The sequence below is a fragment of the Alligator mississippiensis genome, chromosome 7, assembly GCF_030867095.1.
Source record: "Alligator mississippiensis isolate rAllMis1 chromosome 7, rAllMis1, whole genome shotgun sequence".
Lineage (NCBI taxonomy): Eukaryota > Metazoa > Chordata > Crocodylia > Alligatoridae > Alligator > Alligator mississippiensis.
In genome coordinates, this window is record NC_081830.1 from 78,439,739 (window position 1) to 78,460,443 (window position 20,705).

General features: G+C 46.2%; 1 protein-coding gene across 4 annotated transcripts in view; it reads left to right on the forward strand.

Annotated features, from left to right (window-relative positions):
* The window catches only part of NAALADL2 (N-acetylated alpha-linked acidic dipeptidase like 2), a 1,094,482-nt gene that overhangs the window by 1,038,514 nt on the left and 35,263 nt on the right, over positions 1 to 20,705 (forward strand). For all 4 annotated transcript variants that reach the window (XM_059731159.1, XM_059731157.1, XM_059731158.1 and 1 more), the window contains one exon: positions 6,320 to 6,518. In XM_059731159.1, the coding sequence (XP_059587142.1) occupies positions 6,320 to 6,518 (199 nt within the window). The remainder of the gene's footprint in view (positions 1 to 6,319; positions 6,519 to 20,705) is intronic.

Consider the following 20,705-nt stretch of genomic DNA (forward strand, 5'->3'; position numbering starts at 1 on the left):
GTGTGCATGAGATGCTTAATTGCACAGTACTTACTTTACTGAGCAGTAAGTGCGCATGTCTACACATGTGCATGCTTACTGTGCAGTAAAAACCCCTGATACCGAGTAAATTTGCTGCCTGCAAGTACAGGTAGGACATTTTTGCACAATTACTTATTGTGCAGTCATGCACATGTAGATGCAACCCTAGAGCAAGTTTGCTCCCAGGTCAGCCCTGCCACTAGAGGGAGGCCCAGGGCTCTAGGCTGGAAGCCTCTCCTGCCCCAGGGCTGTGCTGCCTCTATGGCAGCCCCTGCCTCAGGCCCTTAAAAGCCTGCTGGCACTCAGAGCCCTGGGGCACACCACTAGGGAGCCTGAGGCCACTCCAGGTTCCTGTATCCCCTGGGCAGGCCACAGCCCAGCTACCCTAGTCTGCCTGTACCCCAGCACTGCTGCCTGGCACTGCACTGCCAGGTGGTTGCCAGGCCTGTGCCATCCAGGCCTGCAGGCTCCAAGCTGCTGCAGGCTCTAGCTAAGCCTTCCAACCCTGCAGGCTCAGCTGCAGGCAGCTTCTGGCTGCCGGGGCAGGCTTCACCTGCCCACAGCCCACCACTGAACTTGCAGGTGCTGCTGGGCATTGCCTCTGCCACGCAGCTGCCAGTCCCATGCCAGGCCCGTGCATTGGGCACTGCAGGCAGCTGTCCAGGCCAGCAGCACAGGGACAGCCACACAGGGGCCTAGAGAGCCAGAGCATGACCCACAATGGTGTCCTCCTCATTCGTAGCAGTGCCCACACCTGTGCCCACCATCAAGGGCCCCAACTGTCAGAGGAAGAGACCGGCGACTTTGTGGCACTGTGGGGCGAGGTGCTGGTGCAGTGCCCATTCAAGTGGGGCAGGTGCTCCAATGCCTACGTCTATGAGGGATTGTCAGCCTGGATGTGGGAGCATGGGCATGACCAGTTGGTGTAGCAGTGCTGCATAAAAATCAAGGCCTAGTGGGCACAGTGAGTTTCCATCACTGACCACAATTGTTGTTTGGGGAGTGCTCAGAAGTCCATGCCCTTTATGCAGCAAATAACAGACATATTCATGCCCTGAGACCCAGGCTACAACCACACTTGCTATAGAAGTACAGGCAGCCTGCTAGAGCTCTCACCCCAGCTTGGCACCTCCAGTTACATATCACCGAGAGAGAGCCCTTTGGGCATCCAGCAGTCCGTCCCACCAAGCTCTGTGGCTGCATCCCTTCCCCACCTGCCAGCAGCTCGGGGAGCCCTGGCCAGAGCCTGTCACACCAGATCCACAGCCCCAGCTCTTGCGATGAGGTGTGGCCAGCCATGACACTACCAGCCACCAGCAGCACAAGCTTCTCCCTGGGGGTGGACCCTGGCCAGGTGCCTACCTGCTGTGCCCTACCATCTGAAGACACTGCCTGGAACCACATACCATCGCTGACAGCTGTGAACATCCAAGGCCACCAGCAACCCCAGTTCTGACCACATGGCAAGCCCCACTCTGTGGGGAAGGCTCTTCCTGCCCCTGGCCTTGGCCCCAGCTCTGGGCCCTGCCCTACCCCCACAGCCTGCCTGCACTTCCCTATCCCCAGTTCCTCCTCCACAGCACACAGGGAGGTGGGAGAGAGTGCCAAACTGTGATTAGCCCATGCCCCTGAAGCTAGGTGGACATGGGCCTTTCAAACACCAAGGAATGTGCCAATGTTGGTGGCAATATCTTCTTCAGCTGTGGTGGGCAGGGACATGTAGCTCAGCCATGAGTAGTCCTCCAGGAAGTGGCACGGCTTTTTCCCTGTGCTGTCATAGCTCAGGGTCCTGTACCAGGTGCGCAGGTGTGCCCAGGGCACCATGGCCATCAGCAGCAGCAGGGCATAGTGGGTCAGGTACTTCTTGGTCCACACAAACAGCTCCTTTTGCACCGTCCAGGGCACGCACAGCGGGGGAACACTTGGGGAGAAGTGGTGGTTTAGAGAAGTCTGGCCTTAGGGCACTTCCCCAGAGAGGTCTCCTGCTGGGACAATGGGACCACAGGCAGCTGCTCATCCCAGTCACCTGGGAGCCCCATGCCTCCCAAGCCTGGATGCCATGGGCTGGGTGGTAGTATAGCAGAGAGTGGTTAGCCTGCAGGAGGAGATGTGGGGTGGGGGGAGCAGGGTCTGGAGCCACAGTAGCAGGAACTGCCAGGTGCTTGGCCTGTTCCACCCTGGGAAGGGGTTAGGGTGGGCAGGCTGCCTGCAGCTGGCACTCAGCGACCTGCCAGCCCCAGGGGAACAAGCAGGGATGCAGGGCTCAGCAAGCAACTGCCTGGGCGCAGGCCTGCCAGGACAACTTACCATGGTCCCTGGTCACCTGTGCATGCCTGACCCCTGATCTGAGGCCTAGCAGAGCACAGCCCCTGGTACAGAACTTCTTATCTCTGAAATGTTGCGAACTCACACAAACAGCTTCTGTCTCATGGCTCTACAGGGTCTGCACCTGCAGACCGTGGAGAGGCCACCCTTGGCATCCAGAATGCAGCCTCAGTGCTACCACTGCTCACAGCCAGATGCACTAGATCTGCTATAGGAGGACGTGGGAGAGGACCCTCCTCCTGGACCACCTGGTCATGTTGTCAGAGGACCAGCTAGGGGATGTTTGGGCCTGGCAGGTGGAGGACCTGGCCTATCAGGACAGGTGGTGGGCGGAGGATGTAGCCCGCCAGGATAGGTGGCGGATGGAGGATGTCACCCACTACGAGGAAGCATAGGACTGGGAGTTCTGGGCACAGCTCCTGGTCCTGGAATGCAAGTGGGTGGATGCCCTGCAGGAATAGAATGCCATCCTGGACCAGGTAGTGTAAGCCACAGACAATGACTGCTGGTTGCTGGACACTCTTCTGGCCCTGATGGTTACCTTCATGCTGCTTGCTGCCTGGCCCCTGACCCTAGCCCTGCCTGTACCCTGGCAATCCTATGACCCCAGCTGACTTCCTGCCCTTTGGGCGGGGGGCTGGACTCGATGATCTTCCGAGGTCCCTTCCAGCCCTAATGTCTATGATATCTATGAAAACCACCCACCATCCAGCAGCAGGCCTCCAGTGGGGCCTGGGAGGAGGTCCTGCACCACCTCCAGCAGCCAGGAGCCTCTGGCCTGGCCCCATCCACAGGTCTGGTGCCTCCCAGCCCCACCCTCAAAGTCAACCCTAGCGGGATGCAGGACCCAGGGCAAATCAGCCTGTGCAGGGCCCTTTAACGCTCAGTGTGAGGAGGGGCTGATGGGTAGCCAGATGCTTCTTATGTAGCATGGGGAAGAGCCACCAGCTCCAGGTAGGCCCTGTAGGAGGGTCCATGGCTGCTCTGCCCAGCTCCATGGGGCCCCCCAAAGTGCAGGGCCTGGGGCAGTCATCCTGATTTGCCCTACCCAAGTTATGGCTCTGCTTCCTTGTGGGCACAGAGCCAGAGCTGCCTGCAGCAGGGTCGGGACCACACGCTGACCCTGCTGGGCCTGGACACTGGCTGTTGGAGGGTTAGCCACCTGTGCTGTGGGAGCACCAGCTGCCTTTGCACCTGGGTGAGCCTCACCACCCACTGCACTCATTGGGAGCAGCCAGAGGCAGGTGTGTTGGCCACCTGTCCCTGTGCTCTGTCCCTTAGGTGTCCCCACCCCATGGCTCCCCACCCTGGGACGGCAGATAAAGGACATTGAACAAAGTTTTCACTGGGAAGAAGGTGTTTTGGTGTTGGTGGGTGGGGTGTGTTGTGGAAGGACTCTGTTGGGGAACGAGGGGGGCTCTGTTTGTGTTGGGGACATTGTTTGATGTGAGGGGAGTAAAAACTTGTTCTTGTGAGACATATCTGCAGTGAGCATGGTGCTGGGGGATGGACAGGAGGGGTGGAGTGGGATCCATGGGTGGAGGTGCAGGTGGGTTAGAGGTGGAAGTGCTGGAGGAGGTGCTCAGCCAGTGCTTCCTGTACCAAGTGCCCTGGCCCCTTCTGGAGGGTGCACATTTCTCTTGGGGCCTCAGTGTGTGTGTGTGTGGGGGGGCACTGGTGCTGCTGCAGGTGATGCTCCTACTGCTAGGTGTCCTCTATGCGCCACACCTCTGCCCAGGCCTCACAGAAGAACTCCCCCTCGGGCTCGCAGATGTTATGCATCACACAGGCTGCAATGATGACCCAGGTGAGGTTGTCAAAGTCAAGGAAGGTGGCAAGGGTGTGCCCAGCAGCTCTTGAGGTGGCTAAAGGTGCAGGTCTGGCCCAGGCAGCAGTTGAAGTGGGCCTCGTAGGCATCCAGGTGGCTGATGTAGGCCACGTGAGTTAGGGCAGGAGCAGGTAGGAAGGGTCTCTGATGAGGAGCAGTGGGACCACCATAGTGCCCAACTGCAGGTCTAGCAGCCTCAGTGCAAAATGCCCACTCTCTACCAGACCTGGCAGGCCAGAGTTCCAGAAGACACAGGCATTGTCAGCACTGCCTGCCCAGCCAGCACTCACGTGCATGAAGGCCCCGCGGTGGTCCACAGTGGCTTGGAGCACCACAGAGTGAAAGCCCCTCTGGCTGTAGTAGGGACAGCCTCTGTGCAGCGGGCAGGTGACAGGGATGCGAGTCCTATAGAGGGCCCTGACGCACTGGGGGAATCCCAGAGCACTGAACCCTGCTACCACTGCCAAGGCATTGTGCTTGCAGAGCACGTTGGCCCTCATCACATCCTGGAGGATGCCACAAACCTCCAGGACAGCCTCCCTGGTGGTGACCGTGCCCACACTAAACAGGTTGCTGACATATTGCAAGCTGGTGGGCATGAACAGCTTGACCAGGCTGAGGACCAGGCATGTGTCCATGGGCAGGGGCAGCCACATGCCGGTGTCCTTCTGCTCCAGGTGCTCCAAGAGGACCCAAAAGGTGGCATGTGTCATGCAGAAGGCCTCCAGCCACTGCTCATCATCCCAAGTATGCTGGACCACATGCCACCACCAGTTCTGGCTGGCCTGGCAGGCCCAGAGGTGGCAGGGCTGGAGATCCAGGAGGGCAACAGTGGCCCTGGCGGTGGCATCTTGGAGTCTGTCACTGGTGTCCCTGCTGGGGTCCACCCAGGTGGGCGGGGTCAAGGTGGCAGGTGCATGGCGAGAGCCTTGGGACAGCTTGCAGCAAGCAGGCAGGCAGTTGCTGCATGTGGCAGAGCTGGAAGGGGTGAGACTGCTGTGGGCCAGCCAGTGGTCAGCATGGCAGGCCAGCAGGGCTAGCATGGCAGCCAGCCAGGGGTGTTTGTTGTCGCTGCCATGATCAGAGGCTGGATCCGCCATAGTACGGGGAGGCAAAGGCAGGGAGGAGAGCACTGCTGCATACTGTTCCTGCGCTAGGCATACTTCTCCTGGCCAGGGAAGTGGCTGGCCAGAGAGCAGCAAGCAGGGCTGGCTTTTGAAGAGGGCTGCCAACTGGTGGCATCTGCAGCCAGAGCCTGGAGCTCCCCCCAGTGCTGGCAGGGGCCCATTACAGGGCCCCAGGAAGCAGGAGCAGATTGGCAGTGAATCTGCTCCTGCTTCCCTGCACATGTAGATGCTTGCCTGCACCATTTACTAGCAAGTAATTTACTCACACCAAATGCACATGTACATACGCCCAATGTCCATTTAAGTTGTGTTCATTTGGCTTAAAGCCATGGAAATGAATTCATACTCAGTCAGTACCTATGATCACCCCTTATACCCCTTACACGTTTTTTTTGCAGAAAAGGACAATTTTCTTGCCATTTTCCAGTTGGTCTAATAAAAGGTATCATTTTGGAACCAAGAGTTCTAGTTTTTGTATGTCTTTTTGTCTCAGACCAACACGGCTACCAAGTACACCCCTTACACACTCTCTGCATTCGTAGCATTGTAGGGTGCTAGACAGAATTCAGGTAAGCTCTGCATTAAGCTTTTATGAAGAGAAGCTGTTATCACTGTGATATCTAAGCATAAGCTCCCATTCCTTCCCCTTCACGAGAACTGGCATCCAAAAGTACTGTCTCGGGGGGGAAAAGCTCCAGTTACTGATAGTAAACTACTACTTTCTGGTGAACTCTGAGATTTCTTTGGAGAGTTTCCACTCAACTGTTATCCAGGTCTAACTCTCTTTGGTTTGTGAAGTCTCAAGAGATCACAAGTTTGTACTGTGCAAAAACACAATAAACTTGAAATAACGTATGGGCCATATTGATCCCTGGTGTAATTCTACCAGGCATGGCTTGGGCCCTGATAAAGACGACAATATTGCCTTTTTGTTCAAAAGGATTTGTTATTTTTAGACAAGAGTCATAAATAATTGCCTCTCAATTGTTTGTCTGCATGTACTTTTCTCCATTATTAGGTGACCAGTTAGATACTCATCAGTTATTGGCACTGGCTTCCAGTCTGAGGGACAGTGCAGAATTGTTCCAGTCAGATGAGATGCGTCCAGCTAATGATCCCAAGGAGAGAGCGCCCATCCGAGTCAGAATGCTTAATGATGTGTTGCAGAGCCTGGAGAAAAACTTCTTAGTTCAACAAGCACCTCCAGGATTTTACAGGTAAGATGTTCAATACGTTTCCCATTCATTTGTATCAATTCGAATGGTAGTCTTGCATTGCTTGGCTTTCAAAACTGTCATGCCGCTCTTAAAAATCTCTGTGAGAATCCAAGATAAAAGCTAATTTTTTCTTTTAAAAAAAATTTATCCTTTCAGCAGAAAATTTTAAATTCATACCAGTGTGCAAGGTGATTAGAATGCAGTGTTGTAACATTTCTGTCATGACATCACTGCTAACAAGATGTACTGTGGGATAGCAGCTCAGGCTGCATGACAGCTACTTATGTTAGATGGTAAAATAAGCTTTCAAAAAGAAAAAAATATTTTGAAATCTAATTGCATTTGACATGCTCGTCTGTGTTTTATTAAAAAAACTTTAAAAATAAAATCTTCAAAACACTGCATTACTGAAGATCCAGTTTTGTGTTGCATCAAATCTGCATTAATATGGCATTTTTTCTTTGCCCTCTTCAGACGTTTTCAACAGAACAAAGGTGGCCCCTCGGACTGCATGTTAAGGCTTTAATTTGCCTGAACCTAACTGATCCTCATAGAAATCTGAGATAGAAAAGAACTTTTAAGGCAAAATGTTTGTCTCCCTTTACCTGGGAAGGTTTGTTTCCTAGAGTACATTGAAGTGTTTAGCTTTAAACGTCTTGAGCAATCTACCTTTCAGCTTCTTGAGAAAAAAGCTGCGCCTTCGTGTGTCTCACTGCGTATTTCAAAGCTAACTTAGCCATTGGAAACATTTATGGCTCTCATTAGATAACAAAATGTGTTTGGTCAAAGGAAACCATTTTGCTGTTCCATTAGTCCTAAAACAGTTCTGAGCACTTTTCTAACCCTCAGATGTAGGTTTTAAGGCCTAGTCAGTAGTAATCAAGTATTATCATATTCTTTTGTAGTTCTCTCAAAGGAAAACATTATTGCCCCTTGAACTGCTGCAAGATGTGGAGATCTATAGGCTTTGGTTTGTGCCCTTGGGGTGGGGCTTGGGGGGCATAAGGACGTCGGGAACACAGGGAGAGGGAAACTGTTCCAAGCTGTGGAAGTGGCTCAAAGCATGTCACTGAAGAAAAGTAAGTTGTGGAGGGAACTTTGGTGGAAATACAGCCATGAGCAAAAGAGTGAAATTTGTGGTGGGAACATCCTACCTCACTGCCCCAGTGTTTGCATGTACACCGTGAAGGAAGATATTCACCAAAGAGCAATTGAATAAGAATTAGTGGACCAGAGTCAGGAATATTCCACAGTTACTTTGAGTTGCTCTGACTTTTCAAGGCAATCATGAAATAGCCAGATAAAATTAATTGCCAGTTGCATTTGCGCCACAGGGGCATACTATCTAGCGTGACACGATGAGACTGCAGCAGATGTGTACTTATTTTTTCTTTACAAAAAGGAAAACACCACATTCGGGATAGTGAAACTCTTTGTCATGCAAAACTACATCCTTTTCATTTTCATATCCTTGTAATGCTTATCATGTGTTCCTTACATAATTGCCTGCTTATGGGTGCAATGTAAATTTGGCGCTTTCCTTTTGCTCTTCGCCTTTCTCTAGTCTACAGAAAATGGTCTAAGCAGTACTTCTGCTCTCCTAAGTACAGATAGGACACGTTACTGAGAATGACTAAGCAGGTAACTTGGAGAAAATCCTGTAACTTATTCCCTAGTGGTTTCATTAAATTGGGCATGAGAATTTTTTAAAGCAAACCATGAAAATGCTTGATGTTCTGTGGCAACGGTTCGGATATAGATTCCTTCTTCCATGATGACTCGTTTCAGTCTCTTCCTTTGCTTTAATGTATTCTCTGTAACATATACGGTAGAGTATAACAAAGGTATGTGATTCTCTTCATTGGGAACTTCAGTTAGTCCCTTGAAAAGAATTAATTCTTCCCCCCAGCACCTCTTTCCCTCTTCTCATGTGCTGCAATGTAGGAATGAAATGGTTGGCCCCATTCTTGTGATCCTTATTCACACCTGGGATCACTTAAGAATATGTCTATAGTGTAGAGTTACTCGGGCTTGCTTTGCATGAGGTAGCTCAGGCATTATAAGCAGTCAAGTCTCAGCAATACAGAGCTCCACTGGGAAACTGGGAAGAGAATGACATAGGCTTTTAGTATGTGCTGTCAACCAGCAAACAAGTCTTCCAGGGAGCCTGGATATGTGGTTTGTTTGGTGGGATGCCATAAAACTTATCTGTTGCATCTTCACTCCTGTTTGATCTGTTCCAATAGATTAAAATTAAGATGCTAGTACATGCTAGAATCATGATTTCATTATGCTGTGAGGACATACCCTTTATTACATGAAAGGATCCAATTCACTCTCATATCCCAGGCACGTAGCATTAAGATTGTTTTCCTAACTTTATAACTAAGCAAATATAATCTGGGATGTTTGAAAATCACTGACTTGCAACCCACTAAGTCATTTTGGGAGTAGAAAACGTAAAGGCAATTAACCCACTGATACATCTTTAGGCGGGGTTGTTTTATTAACATTTCTGGAGGGACAGATCTTTGCTCAAACCCTTGTGCAACTGTTGTAATTATTGTTTAAATAGTAGGCAGATCTCAGTATTACTTTGAAAGCTACAGAACAGTAAAATTACTGTGTCAGTAAAATGAAATATGTGAAACAATAGATATGCTATTGTTTTCATACCTTTAAAACTCAGCGCACAGATTTTTTTTCAATTAGGTAAAGAAACCAAAACAAAAAAAGTGTTCCCAAAGCCAAGACCTTGAACGCCATGTTTCATCCCAGTGTGAAGATTGATGGGCGAGTTATAAACCCCTGAAATAGTGGTTTATAATGGAAACGCTGGCAGACCTTTAACTATAGCAGCACAAACAGTGCCGCAATAAATACTGTACTTCATCTGTAAACAGAAATTTAGGATGCAGTTTGCAGCCTTGACCTTCAGGCTCCAACTGTGCTTAGTTCATTAAGATTCCATAAATACTGTAATTTACAGTCTTCTGAAGGAAGAATATGTGTGCACAATAAAGCACATATTCCTCATGAAAAAATGATTGCTTCCTGTATATTCATTTGAGCTCATATTCTCAACCTCAATCAAGATGCTTGACAAAGTTCAGGCATCACTTCTCAGTCACTGCTGGCAGGCTTATGTTTATACTTAATCCTCGTGTCTTTGAACCTCCATTGCATTTTTCTCCTTTAGAGTCAAAGCTTGAAAAGAAGGGATGGCTTTGTGTAAAAGGGACTGGATGGGGCTTGGGAAGTCTCTGCCCACAGACTTCTTGTACAAATTTCTTGGGCAAATCTTATAATCATTCTGCGACCTAATGTCTTACCTGTAAAATGGGAATAATTATGCTTCCTTTCTAGGCCATGGCTGTATACACTGTAAGCTGTCTGGCTTACAACAACTACTTACTATGCATTTATATTTAACACAGTAGGGCCTCAAGTTCAGTCAGGTCCTGTATGCACTCCTGTAATACTCTAACAGCAGAGAAATGGGTATTTTCATTGCCATAGAGACCACAGGACCCTTTTCAGGACCACAGTTTACAAGAATTCTCAGCCATATTTTCTAATACTTCACTTGCTTGCACAAAGAACATATGGCTTTCGTTTGAAGCATTGTTTAGCTCAGACAAAAAGAAGGAAAGAGACATTTTGAGGGAAAAAATGAAGTCCAGATAAGGGGAGGAGAAGAGGAGCCAGAAAAATTAATGCCATCCCAAGTTTTTGTCCAAAATATTGGACAAATATCCGAATCTGAATTGAAATGTTTCCCCAATGTTATAATTAACCATATATGCATATAAAAATTAGAAATGTCATGTACTTCATGAAGCATTTTGTTCTAATTAAGAGATGCAAATGTTTTGGGATGATATTTCTGGGTACTAGTTTGTTTTGTTTTGTTTTGTCTTGGTTTTTGCTGTGTTCCATAGTTTTTCTTACATTTCACAGACTTCAACCACTAAGTCATCTAGTGTGATCTTCTGTATCTATTAGGCCACTACGTTTTTCTTACACTCCCTGCATTGACTCAGTAAACTTAGTTAGTTTAAAGCATCTCCCAATTTAATGGTTATACACTGCAGGAACACAACAGGGGAAGCCAAGTTGCCCCAATATCTGAGGTTCCTGCAGTGGTAGAGGGCAGATTAGGTGAGAGATCCCCAGGTGATCCAAGCATCTGATCCACACCTTAAAGAAAGACAAAAAAAAAAAAGTGTCTAGTATGCAATAACCTTCTACTAGAAATGGAGAGATGGTAGAACAAACTGTTTAATGATTTCCCTAGCTATGGAATTGAAATAAGCCTTGTAAGACCATGTGCAAACCTTCATTTCCAGTGGTGGAATGTTTCCAGACATTTCATCTGCAGCTGCTACTCCACCCCTTCCCTCCTGGTCTACAGGAAAGGTGGGAGGAGCTGCCCCCCCTGGCTTCTCCAAGCTGGCATGACCCCTGGAAGGCATTGGAGCTTTTCCACCAGCTCCTGATCCCCAGGAGGAGTTATGTCAGAGGAAAGTGTGCAAATATCTCCAAGAAGAAACTCTGCTGGTAGCGATTATTCCCTGGTTGTTGTTGGATTATTTTTCTCCCAGAGTGGCCGTTTTTGCTCCGGGAGAAAAAGCTTGAATGTTTGCACTTTTGGTTTTTACTGGTAGAATGCCAATTCTTCCAGTAGAAACTGAACGTCTTACATGGCCTAAAGGTAAGCCTTTTGAGTCTCCTTACTCAGAATTAGATTATTATTCCACGACAAAAAAACACAGCACATTCAGATTTAAGGATGCCAAATGATATCTCTTGTCCGTCTAGAAAGCTGTAGCTCAGCAGAAGTCAACCTTATTAAAACCAAGAAAAAGTAGTTTACCTGGAATTCACAACAGTGAAGTGGAAGTCCCAGCAAACTGGAAGTCCCAGTTGTGTTCATCATATTAGGTGTCCTTGCATTGAATAGCAAATGATTTAGTTGGAATGGCTGGAAGGATGTAGTATGACCATACCCATGAGGAGAGAATTGATCCTCTCTGCCCAACCATTGTTTTTGATAAAAGAAAAGAGGTGTGTACAAATTCTTGACAGATGCACTCTCCTTTATTCTAGCACTTCAGTGGTTAAGTCTGCCAGTAGTTACACAAAGTAGCCTTCTTGCCAGGAAGACTGTCAGGTGGAAGATGACTGTAATTTGTCAGTCTGTTAGGAAGTGAAACTTTAGGGGTGGGTGGAGGAAGGCATTATAAAATTGAGCACTTTCTGTAGAGGTAAGGTAAGTATTTAAATGTAGTTTGGTTTTCTTTAGTGCTCTTCAAAGGGTGTTGCAGGCACCCTGGGACATCATTAAAAAGGACAGAGCTGAGGTTGTATGAGCCAATATCTTAATTCTTCATTTTTCTTGTTATCAGAAGTTTGTATTTCCCTGAACTCATTATTTTGGAAAAGCACAAGATGCTACCTGTTAGCAGCTGTGTTAGCAAAGATTTTTGTCACTGAATTTACTAGGTTTTTTTTTTTTTACAGAAAGAGAAATGGTAGTCTGTGAGTCTGTGGCCAGTTAGGCACTTTTAGATAGCATTTACTTTTACTGTTGAGATACTTCTGTGGCTAGGAAAAAGGTGTTATGTGACTTGTAAGTCCTATCCTTTCATCCCCTCAAACATGCTCTTACAGTGAAATGGGGATTAGTCATGCTCTAGAAGGCATAATTTCTAAGAATGCCAGCGAGAGAAATCACAGGTATGTGCTCTAACTCCCTAAAAATTGGCAGCTATATTACATGGGTGCTACAGTAACTTTAAGCAAGAAGACTGGTCTCTCTCTCCCCTTGCCATTATTTTCATCGCATCCTCCTCTTAACCTATGCAATGATCAGCCCTTGAATAATTGTTCCTCACTGTTTAGGTGTTGTTTACATATATAGCAGAGAGCAGCTTCCTGGAGGGTTGAACATGTTGTGATTATATAGCCCAAGTTTTACACTTGTCACTACATTTGACTCCAAACAGCCATGTACTTAGTAGGTTCATGGATTCTAGGGTCGGAAGGGACCTCAATAAATCATCGAGTCCAACCCCCTGCATAGGCAGGAAAGAGTGCTGGGTTTAGATGACCCCAGCCAGATGCCTATCTAACCTCCTCTTGAAGACCCCCAGGGTAGGGGAGAGCACCACCTCCCCTGGGAGCCCATTCCAGACCTTGGCCACTCGAACTGTGAAGAAGTTATTTCTAATGTCCAGTCTAAATCTGCTCTCTGCTAGCTTGTGGCTATTATTTCTTGTGACCCCCAGGGGCGCCTTGGTGAGTAGAGCCTCACCAATTCCCTTCTGCACCCCCATGATGAACTTATAGACAGCCACAAGTTCACCTCTCAACCTTCTCTTGCGGAGGCTGAAGAGGTAAGAACTTACTAATCCTTTACTGGAGTCAGAGACTTTGTCTTGTCATTGGAGTCAGAGACTCTGGTTTGTCACAAATGATGTGTGGATGCTATGAAGGATGTAGCGTCAGGCCTCTGTTGTCTTCCAGCTAGCACTATACATTTAGAAATTAAGATTGAGGCAGGAAGGGCAGGATGGAAAAAATGACTACATTTAGAGGACTAATCTGTGACATTTTCTATCCCCCGCCAAAAGGTATAATGATCTGTTATCTATTCATTTTAAGTCTTTCAAAGGTAGAAGGCAGTAGTGTAATGATGGGTAAGTGGGGTATGAACCCTGGGCACTGCCTAAGGGGGAGTGGAGCTGGGAGTGTGCCTCACAATCCCATCCTCCCTCCTTGCTCTGGGTTAGGATGATGCAGTAGGGAGAGTAGGGCAGAGGCAGCACAAGAGTGTGGGCAAGTGAGTGAGGCTTTGGGAAGGGCTTTCTGGGAAACAGTTCTGAACTTTGAGAAAGTGGCACTAGGGTTTGGAAAGGTAGACTCGGAAACAGAAACATAACTGGTGGTGCATGGAGCACCAGCAGCAGCCACTTGTGTTTTTTTGCTCCCTTGACTTGTATGTTGGTACTAAAAAAACGTTGGGTCCATCTCCCCAGCAGCAGAAAACCTCAGGTTGCTACTTCAGTGCTGCTGCTGCTGCTGCTGCTCTTGCCCTCCTACTGCTGGAGCCAGACAACTACTTACTGGCCAGTTGCACCTCTGGTAGAAGGTGTTACTCTATTGACAGGGCTTTTTTTTGTCAAGGAAGCAGAAGGGAAATTCAATTAAAATCTTCAGCCAAATGACTTGGTTTTGTCTTATGTCAAGGGTTGCAAAGGCCATTGGTGTTCCAGTGTCTGTTATTTAGCATTTTGTCTTGCGGAGACAGATTTCATGTCATTGGTTCATTATACCTTGACAAAGAACTTGTGTCTTAGCATTTCTGTTCTTTTGTCTGGTTCAGTCTCATTGTACCACATTATGCATGGCCTAACCAAAAAATAAGCACAACTTCATATAGATATAACCTTTAACATGTGCATGTGTGTAGCATTAGTGTCCTGAGCTAAAGTCAGTAGGAACCTTCCAACTGCCTTCACTGAATTACAAACCATGCATCAACTTGGCAGTTAATTGATAATGTCTGTAGAAAGATGTAATTTCCCATATTTACAGAATTTACACATTTTCCTTTCTGTGTGATAGTCAATATTAGCAGCAGTAAACACTAATTTTATACATGCTGATAAATTAGAAAGTCTGACTCCCATCAACATTCACGAAAGTAGGCACAGGTGAATGTCAAGGAGAAGATTCCCCATTTTTAAACAAAAGGTAGGTACCAAAGAAAAATTGGGACGGGGGACTAGAAAGCAGTAGACGGAACTGAAACTAATTGTTTGCAGTACAAGCAGCATGCCTAATACACTGAAAAATGTTCTAGTTGACACCTTACTCTAATACTTATTAATCAGACGTCCATTGATCTGTTAGCTAATTAGCCAAATGCATTGATGCTAAACATATCTTTTCTTTGTCTGCTTCCCTCCCCAGGTATTTTTGTCTTCTTCAGTTGGGTTTTTTTTTTTTTTATCCTCAGCTCCTTTCAAAGACCTTCTATGGCATATTAGCCATGTCAATAGTGGCATATACACCAAAATGTGTTAAAAGTGTTGCAACATTAAGACTTAGGCATCCCTAGCCTGAGTAAAAACATTCCTCCTGCTTTTAATGTATTGCATTCTGGTTCTTACATCATCAGCAAGGATCTGTTCTTTTGTCTGGTTAGCAGAGAGCAGATTTAGATTGGACATTAGGAGGAACTTCTTCACAGTTCGAGTGGCCAAGGTCTGGAACGGGCTCCCAAGGGAGGTGGTGCTCTCCCCTACCCTGGGGGTCTTCAAGAGGAGGTTAGATAACCATCTAGCTGGGGTCATCTAGACCCAGCACTCTTTCCTGCCTATGTAGGGGGTCGGACTCGATGATCTATTGAGGTCCCTTCCGACCCTAACATCTATGAATCTATGATCTGGGTTTTCTCTGATCAGAAAAGCCTCCAATTTTAGGATATAAAAAAGTAACCCAAAATCCATATTTTCCATGATTAAAATGAAACACCATTATATATATCTAGTGGTGTTTTCATGTTAATCATCATATTTAATCATCATTAAAATGAAACACCACTACACACATAGACACCCACATGCCCCTGTATATTAGTGGTGTTTCATATCAAGCATGCACATGCAATGCAAACAAATATCTTTCCTCTCTATTAGGGTATTGGCTTCTTCCATTCTGGTCTTTCTTCACAACTCATCTTGTTTGCTCCTTCCTTTAATGGCACTTTCCTCTCTTACAGAGCAGGCTTTCTTGACTTGGTACATCCATTATATTTTCCAAAGCTGAAGAAAATACTAAAAACATAACCATTGTCTTCACTATTCAAAAGCAAAGGACAAAAAAAGATATACAAGGTCGCTTCTTTTCAAGCTTGTCATATTATAGTGAGTCACAGCTTCTGAAACGGGCATCTCTTGACAGGCACCTACTTTATAATGATTCTACCAGTTTTCCCTAATTCAGCTTTGCACAAGACCTTTCATTGCTGAGGTGCATCTTTCACTGCTTGTCAAGTTTAGCCTGTCAGTTGAGGCTGTATGTATATGTTACCATTTGTGGATGAAGTTTGTTGCAAGGGTTGCTGTGATGTCTCTGGCAGCTCAGGAGAAGGCTGGCATCAACAATTTTTTCGGGAAGAATTTCTAGCCGTTTTGTATTATTCACGATTCCAGTACAAGGCCAGTTTCTTCGTGCTTCCTATTTTCAGATCATATTTATTCAGTGACCACCATATATTGAAGTAATCTATCATGTGAAATGTAATTTGTTTTTTACTAGTTTATCTATCACATAAGGCACCTATGCACATGCAGGGTGGCTGCTCTGACACATTGTACACGCTGGAGCAGATTCGATTAATCGAGTCTGCTGGAGCGTGGTAACTATCGCAGTCCAGCATCACATGGATCAGCGTCGCCGTGCTGAAAAATGGCAGTGGGGGTGCTTTAACTAAAGCTCATCCACTTAATTTTAGTTAATGCACCCCTGCCATCATTTTTCAGTGTGGGGATGCTGATACACGAGATGCTCCGGGTGCTTTAATTAGAGCGGCTCTTTGAGCTGCATTAATTAAAGTGTGCTGCCCTCCCCTGGAGCATGTCTGTAAACACCCATAGTGGCTGTCCTTTAAACCATGCTGGGACTAGACTCACTTCTGAAGGATCAGGTACCTCCCAACTGAAATAATCAGCTAGCAAGCAAGGGATTATAGAGGGTGAACTAGCTTTAGATACCCCATGGAAAGTATATGGGAGTCTCTAAGTGTGGATGACTATATAAACCAGAAAGGTGTTAGAGTTGAGAACAGAAGTCCCTTGTTTTCTGTGGCGCTCGTTGCAGTAGGGAGACTGGCAGACAGAGAAACTGTAACTGAATTGGTGGAGAAACAGGTTGGCTCTGCAGGAGATTTTGGGAATAGATGATTGATGTTCTAAATTTGTGGGATATGGATTGAACGAAAATGATTCTGAATAAAACTGTTTTCAGCTTCAAGACAAGGTCAAACCTTCACTTTGCTTTGACAGTGGTTTTTTCCTGGGCTGGAGAGACCAGCAGCCTGCATCGATGTTAAAATGTTTTGCTGAGAAGAGTATGGTCGATATAGCGAGGGATCTAGGACCATAATGAAAAGAGAACACTATCAAAAATGCTTTTAATGCCACTGGGAAATATAATTTGCATTATTGCTCATCTCATGACACGCTGGTGTTTGTTGTTCGCTAGAACAAATATTTTTCTTTCAGATTGAGTTTTGTCTTTCCCTGTTACATTCACTTCTGTACTATGTACAGAGTCTGCTTGATTTATTTCTGTTTGCTGATAAGCTGTAGCAGATTTTCAGGTGACAAAATTCACATACCCCCATGACTCCATCTTCAAAAGATATATTTATTAAGAAAATTAAAGTCCATTTAAAACCTTTATGTGTAAATAAGCTTTTCATTGGACTTTATAGAGGACAAGCATCACTGATACCAATATTCCCAGAAGACCTGCTAATCTTCTGTAGTGACATGGTTAAATACATAGTGCAATGTCATTCTTTTAAAAACAATGGCAGCAAAGAGTTGTTGACTTATAGTAATTCTTTAGAGCCATATAAACTCTGTTTATTTTTTTCCTATGTTGAATTCATCATGAGCCTTGAGCTTTAACCTAGGTTCATCGGGGGATAGAGACCAAAGCCCTGAGGTAAGTGAGGAAGCAGGTGACTTGGAGGAAGCAGAAGCAAGAGGGGGCAATGGAGGAGGCCTTCTCTCTCTTCTTGAGAAAGTAGGGCATTGGGCTAGTTAAATCAGGTGTCTGTACGTGAATGCACAGAGCCTGGGAAACAAGCAGGAAGAATTGGAAGTTCTCATACAGTCATGGAACTATGATGTGATTGGAATAGCAGAGACATGGTGGGAGCTCTCATGACTGGAGCACCGTCATGGATGGGTACAAACTGTTCAGGAAGGACAGGTAGGGGAGAAGAGGAGGACTTTCACTTTATGTACAGCTCCAGAATGAAACTGATGCTAGGCCGGGTGAAAATCTCTGGGTTGGGGTCAGAAGGGAGAGCAGCAAGAGTGATGTCGTGGTGGGAGTCTGCTATAAACCACCAGACTGAATGAGGTGAATTCAAACAGTTAGTAGAGGTTTCCTGATCACAGGCCCTGGCTTTCATGGGAGAATTCAATTGCCCTGACATCTGCTGGCAGGGCAGTACAGCAATGCATAGGCAATCCAGGAAGTTCCTGGAGAGTATTGGGGACAACTTCCTGGTGCAAGTGTTGGAGAGGCTAACTAGAGACCATGCTCTTCTTGACCTGCTGCTCACAAACAGGGACAATTGGTGGGGAATGTAGTAGTGGATGGCAACTTGGACAGCAGTGACCACAACATGATTGAGTCCAGGATCCTGAGGAAAGGAAGGAAGGAGAACAGCAGAGTAAAGACCCTGGACTTCAGGGAACCAGACTTCGATTCACTCAGTGTACTGATGGGCAGGATTCCCTGGGAGGCCAGTTTGAGTGGGAAAGGAGTCCAGAAGAGCTGGTTGTACTTTAAAAAAAACCTTATTGAGGGCACAGGAATGAACCATCCTGATGCCCAGGAAGACTAGCAAATATGACAGAAGACCAGATTAGAAGGGAAATTTTTAGTGTGCTAAAACACAAAAAGGATGTTTACAAGACATGGAAACTTTGATAAAAGACTAGAGAGGAGCATAAGATTATTGCTGAGACATGCAGAGATGAAATCAGGAAGGCCAAAGTGCACTTGGAGTTGCAGCTAGCAAGGGACATGAAGGATAAAAAGAAGGGTTTCTACAAGTATGTCAGCAAGAAGAGGAAGATCAGGGGAAGTGTGGGTTCTTCACTGAATGGGCTTTGAGCCCTGCTGCCCTAAGAGCCGCTTCTGGGGCAGCTGCAGCAGGAAGCAAAGCACAGCGCACAGCAGCAACTGACTCCACCCCACGCACAGATCAAGGGGGCATGTGCTCCCCAGGTCTCTGCTTATCCCACCACCTGGCCCAGCTGGGGCCATACTTACCCCAGCCCCTGCTACTGTCTGTGCCCTCACTGCTGGGGCCTTGGCCACTCTGCCCAGCCCCCCACTGGGAAGAGCCCGGTGCCACGCCTGGCCCCAGCCCACAGTGGAGCCCGCCCTCATCCTGTGTGCAGATCTGGGGACACATGCCCCCCAGGCCTCTGCTTGTCCCACCACCCGGCGCAGCCAGGGCCCCAGCCCCACTCCCTCACTGCAGTGGGTACGGTCGAGGTCTTGGCATGTATCCTTGTTTGTTACATTGTAAAGTGAGTTTCCTTTATGCAAATTCAGGTTATGCACAATTTTCCAGAAACACACATACCGCACAAGGGAAACGTGCACCTGAAGTGGCTTTGGAAAGACGATGGAGATAAACTGTTCTCAGTGGTGGCAGATGACAGAACAAAGGGCAATGGTTTCAAGTTGCAGCAAGGGAAGTTTAGGTTAGATATTGTTAGGAAGACTTTTCTCACTAGGAGGGTAGTAAAGCACCGAAACAGGTTACCCAGAGAGGTGGTGGAATCTCCATCCTTGGAAGTTTTCAAAACACAGTTTTTACAAAGCTTTGGCTGGGATGATCTAGTTTTGGATGGTCCTGCTTTGAGCAGGGGGTTGGACTAGATGGCCTTCTTCGGTCCCTTCCAACCCTAATTTTCTATGATTATATCTTAGTAGTAACATGTCTATCACCTTGGATATGAGATTTTTTTTTTATTGTTGACCTAATCAAACAAATGCACAATAATGGTAATTTTTATTGTGCTTTTTCCCTCTTGAAAATCCCTAGAATTAAGGTTACCACAAAAACGATGTTAAATTAACAACAATAGATGTTAAGTATCTTGTTTTATAAAAATACTGTGTGACGTGTATGATGTAACAGTGGGGTACTGTCCTGCTGGGGAAAAAAACGGATCGTTTAAAGTTTTAGAATTATAAAGCATATCTCAGTTTAGGACATTCTGGGAGGATAAGCAAATTCTTTCCTCTTCTTCCTGAATGCTGATGATTTAAAATCTGATTTCCCAGTCCTATATCTCTGTATCTGACCACATTTCCATACATTTTTCTTTCATAGTAACTCTTGGAGATCCAACTGCCATCTCAAAACTCTATTATCTGTTTTCCTGATCCTTGACCAATGGTTGCCTGCTGTATCACCACTGATATCTTCAGTATCTTCTCAAGCTGTCAACTTCAAGGATGTATTTAACTCCTTTTCTTCACATAGCCAAACTAAGTCTGTCTGATTGAATAACTGCAAACAAAAAACAAAAAAAACCCAACATTTTTTCTTATCTATCCTCTGCTAAATTCTGGTCCACGCTCATTGCTCACTTTGCATACAATATTTTGCAGGGTTCCCAGTATCTATCATGTGCTTGCTTCCTCCCTTGCCCTTCAGGCATTTCCTGGTTATTTCTTCGCTTCATAAAATTAAGTTACCTTTGAGGGCCTCTGCAGTCTTCCCCGCAACTACATCCCTGTTCATTCTTCATGTCCCTTTCTTCTTCCCTACATGTCTTCTAGTCCTCAATTTTTACTTCTCCTTTATACTCTTAGCATTGCCTTTTTTCATTCTGCCCCCATATACTGGATATCTAATTTTTGTCCATCAGTTCCCTCTTTAAAATATATTTCTTTCATAAATCCTTCCTACCTTGCTTTTCTCACCAGGAATCTCTCCCCACTCTCCTTTACCTTAAACCTCTGCCGTTTCTTTGCAATCCAATTATGGTTTATGTTGGTTTAAATCAAAGTTGATGAGATCAAATATTACAGATTGAAAAAGTGACACAATATGCCACTAAGATTTACCTCTTCTTGAACTACTAAATCAGAAAAAAAAAATCACAGGAAATAACCCAAGGATATTCAGTATGTTGAAAGTGTGGGAAGGCAACACATATTTTCAAGAGATAGCAGAAAACTAACCACCGCATTCCAGCAGAACATTGCAAACATTGTATTTTATAAAATTGAGGTTTGTCAGGGCATGTGCCTGCTTGAAAGAAAATTTGCTCCTGGTCTATGCCAGCAGTTACTAGAAAGTCCATGAGAGAGAAGAGCTGGACCATCTGAAACTTGCTCTCTCTCTTGAAACTC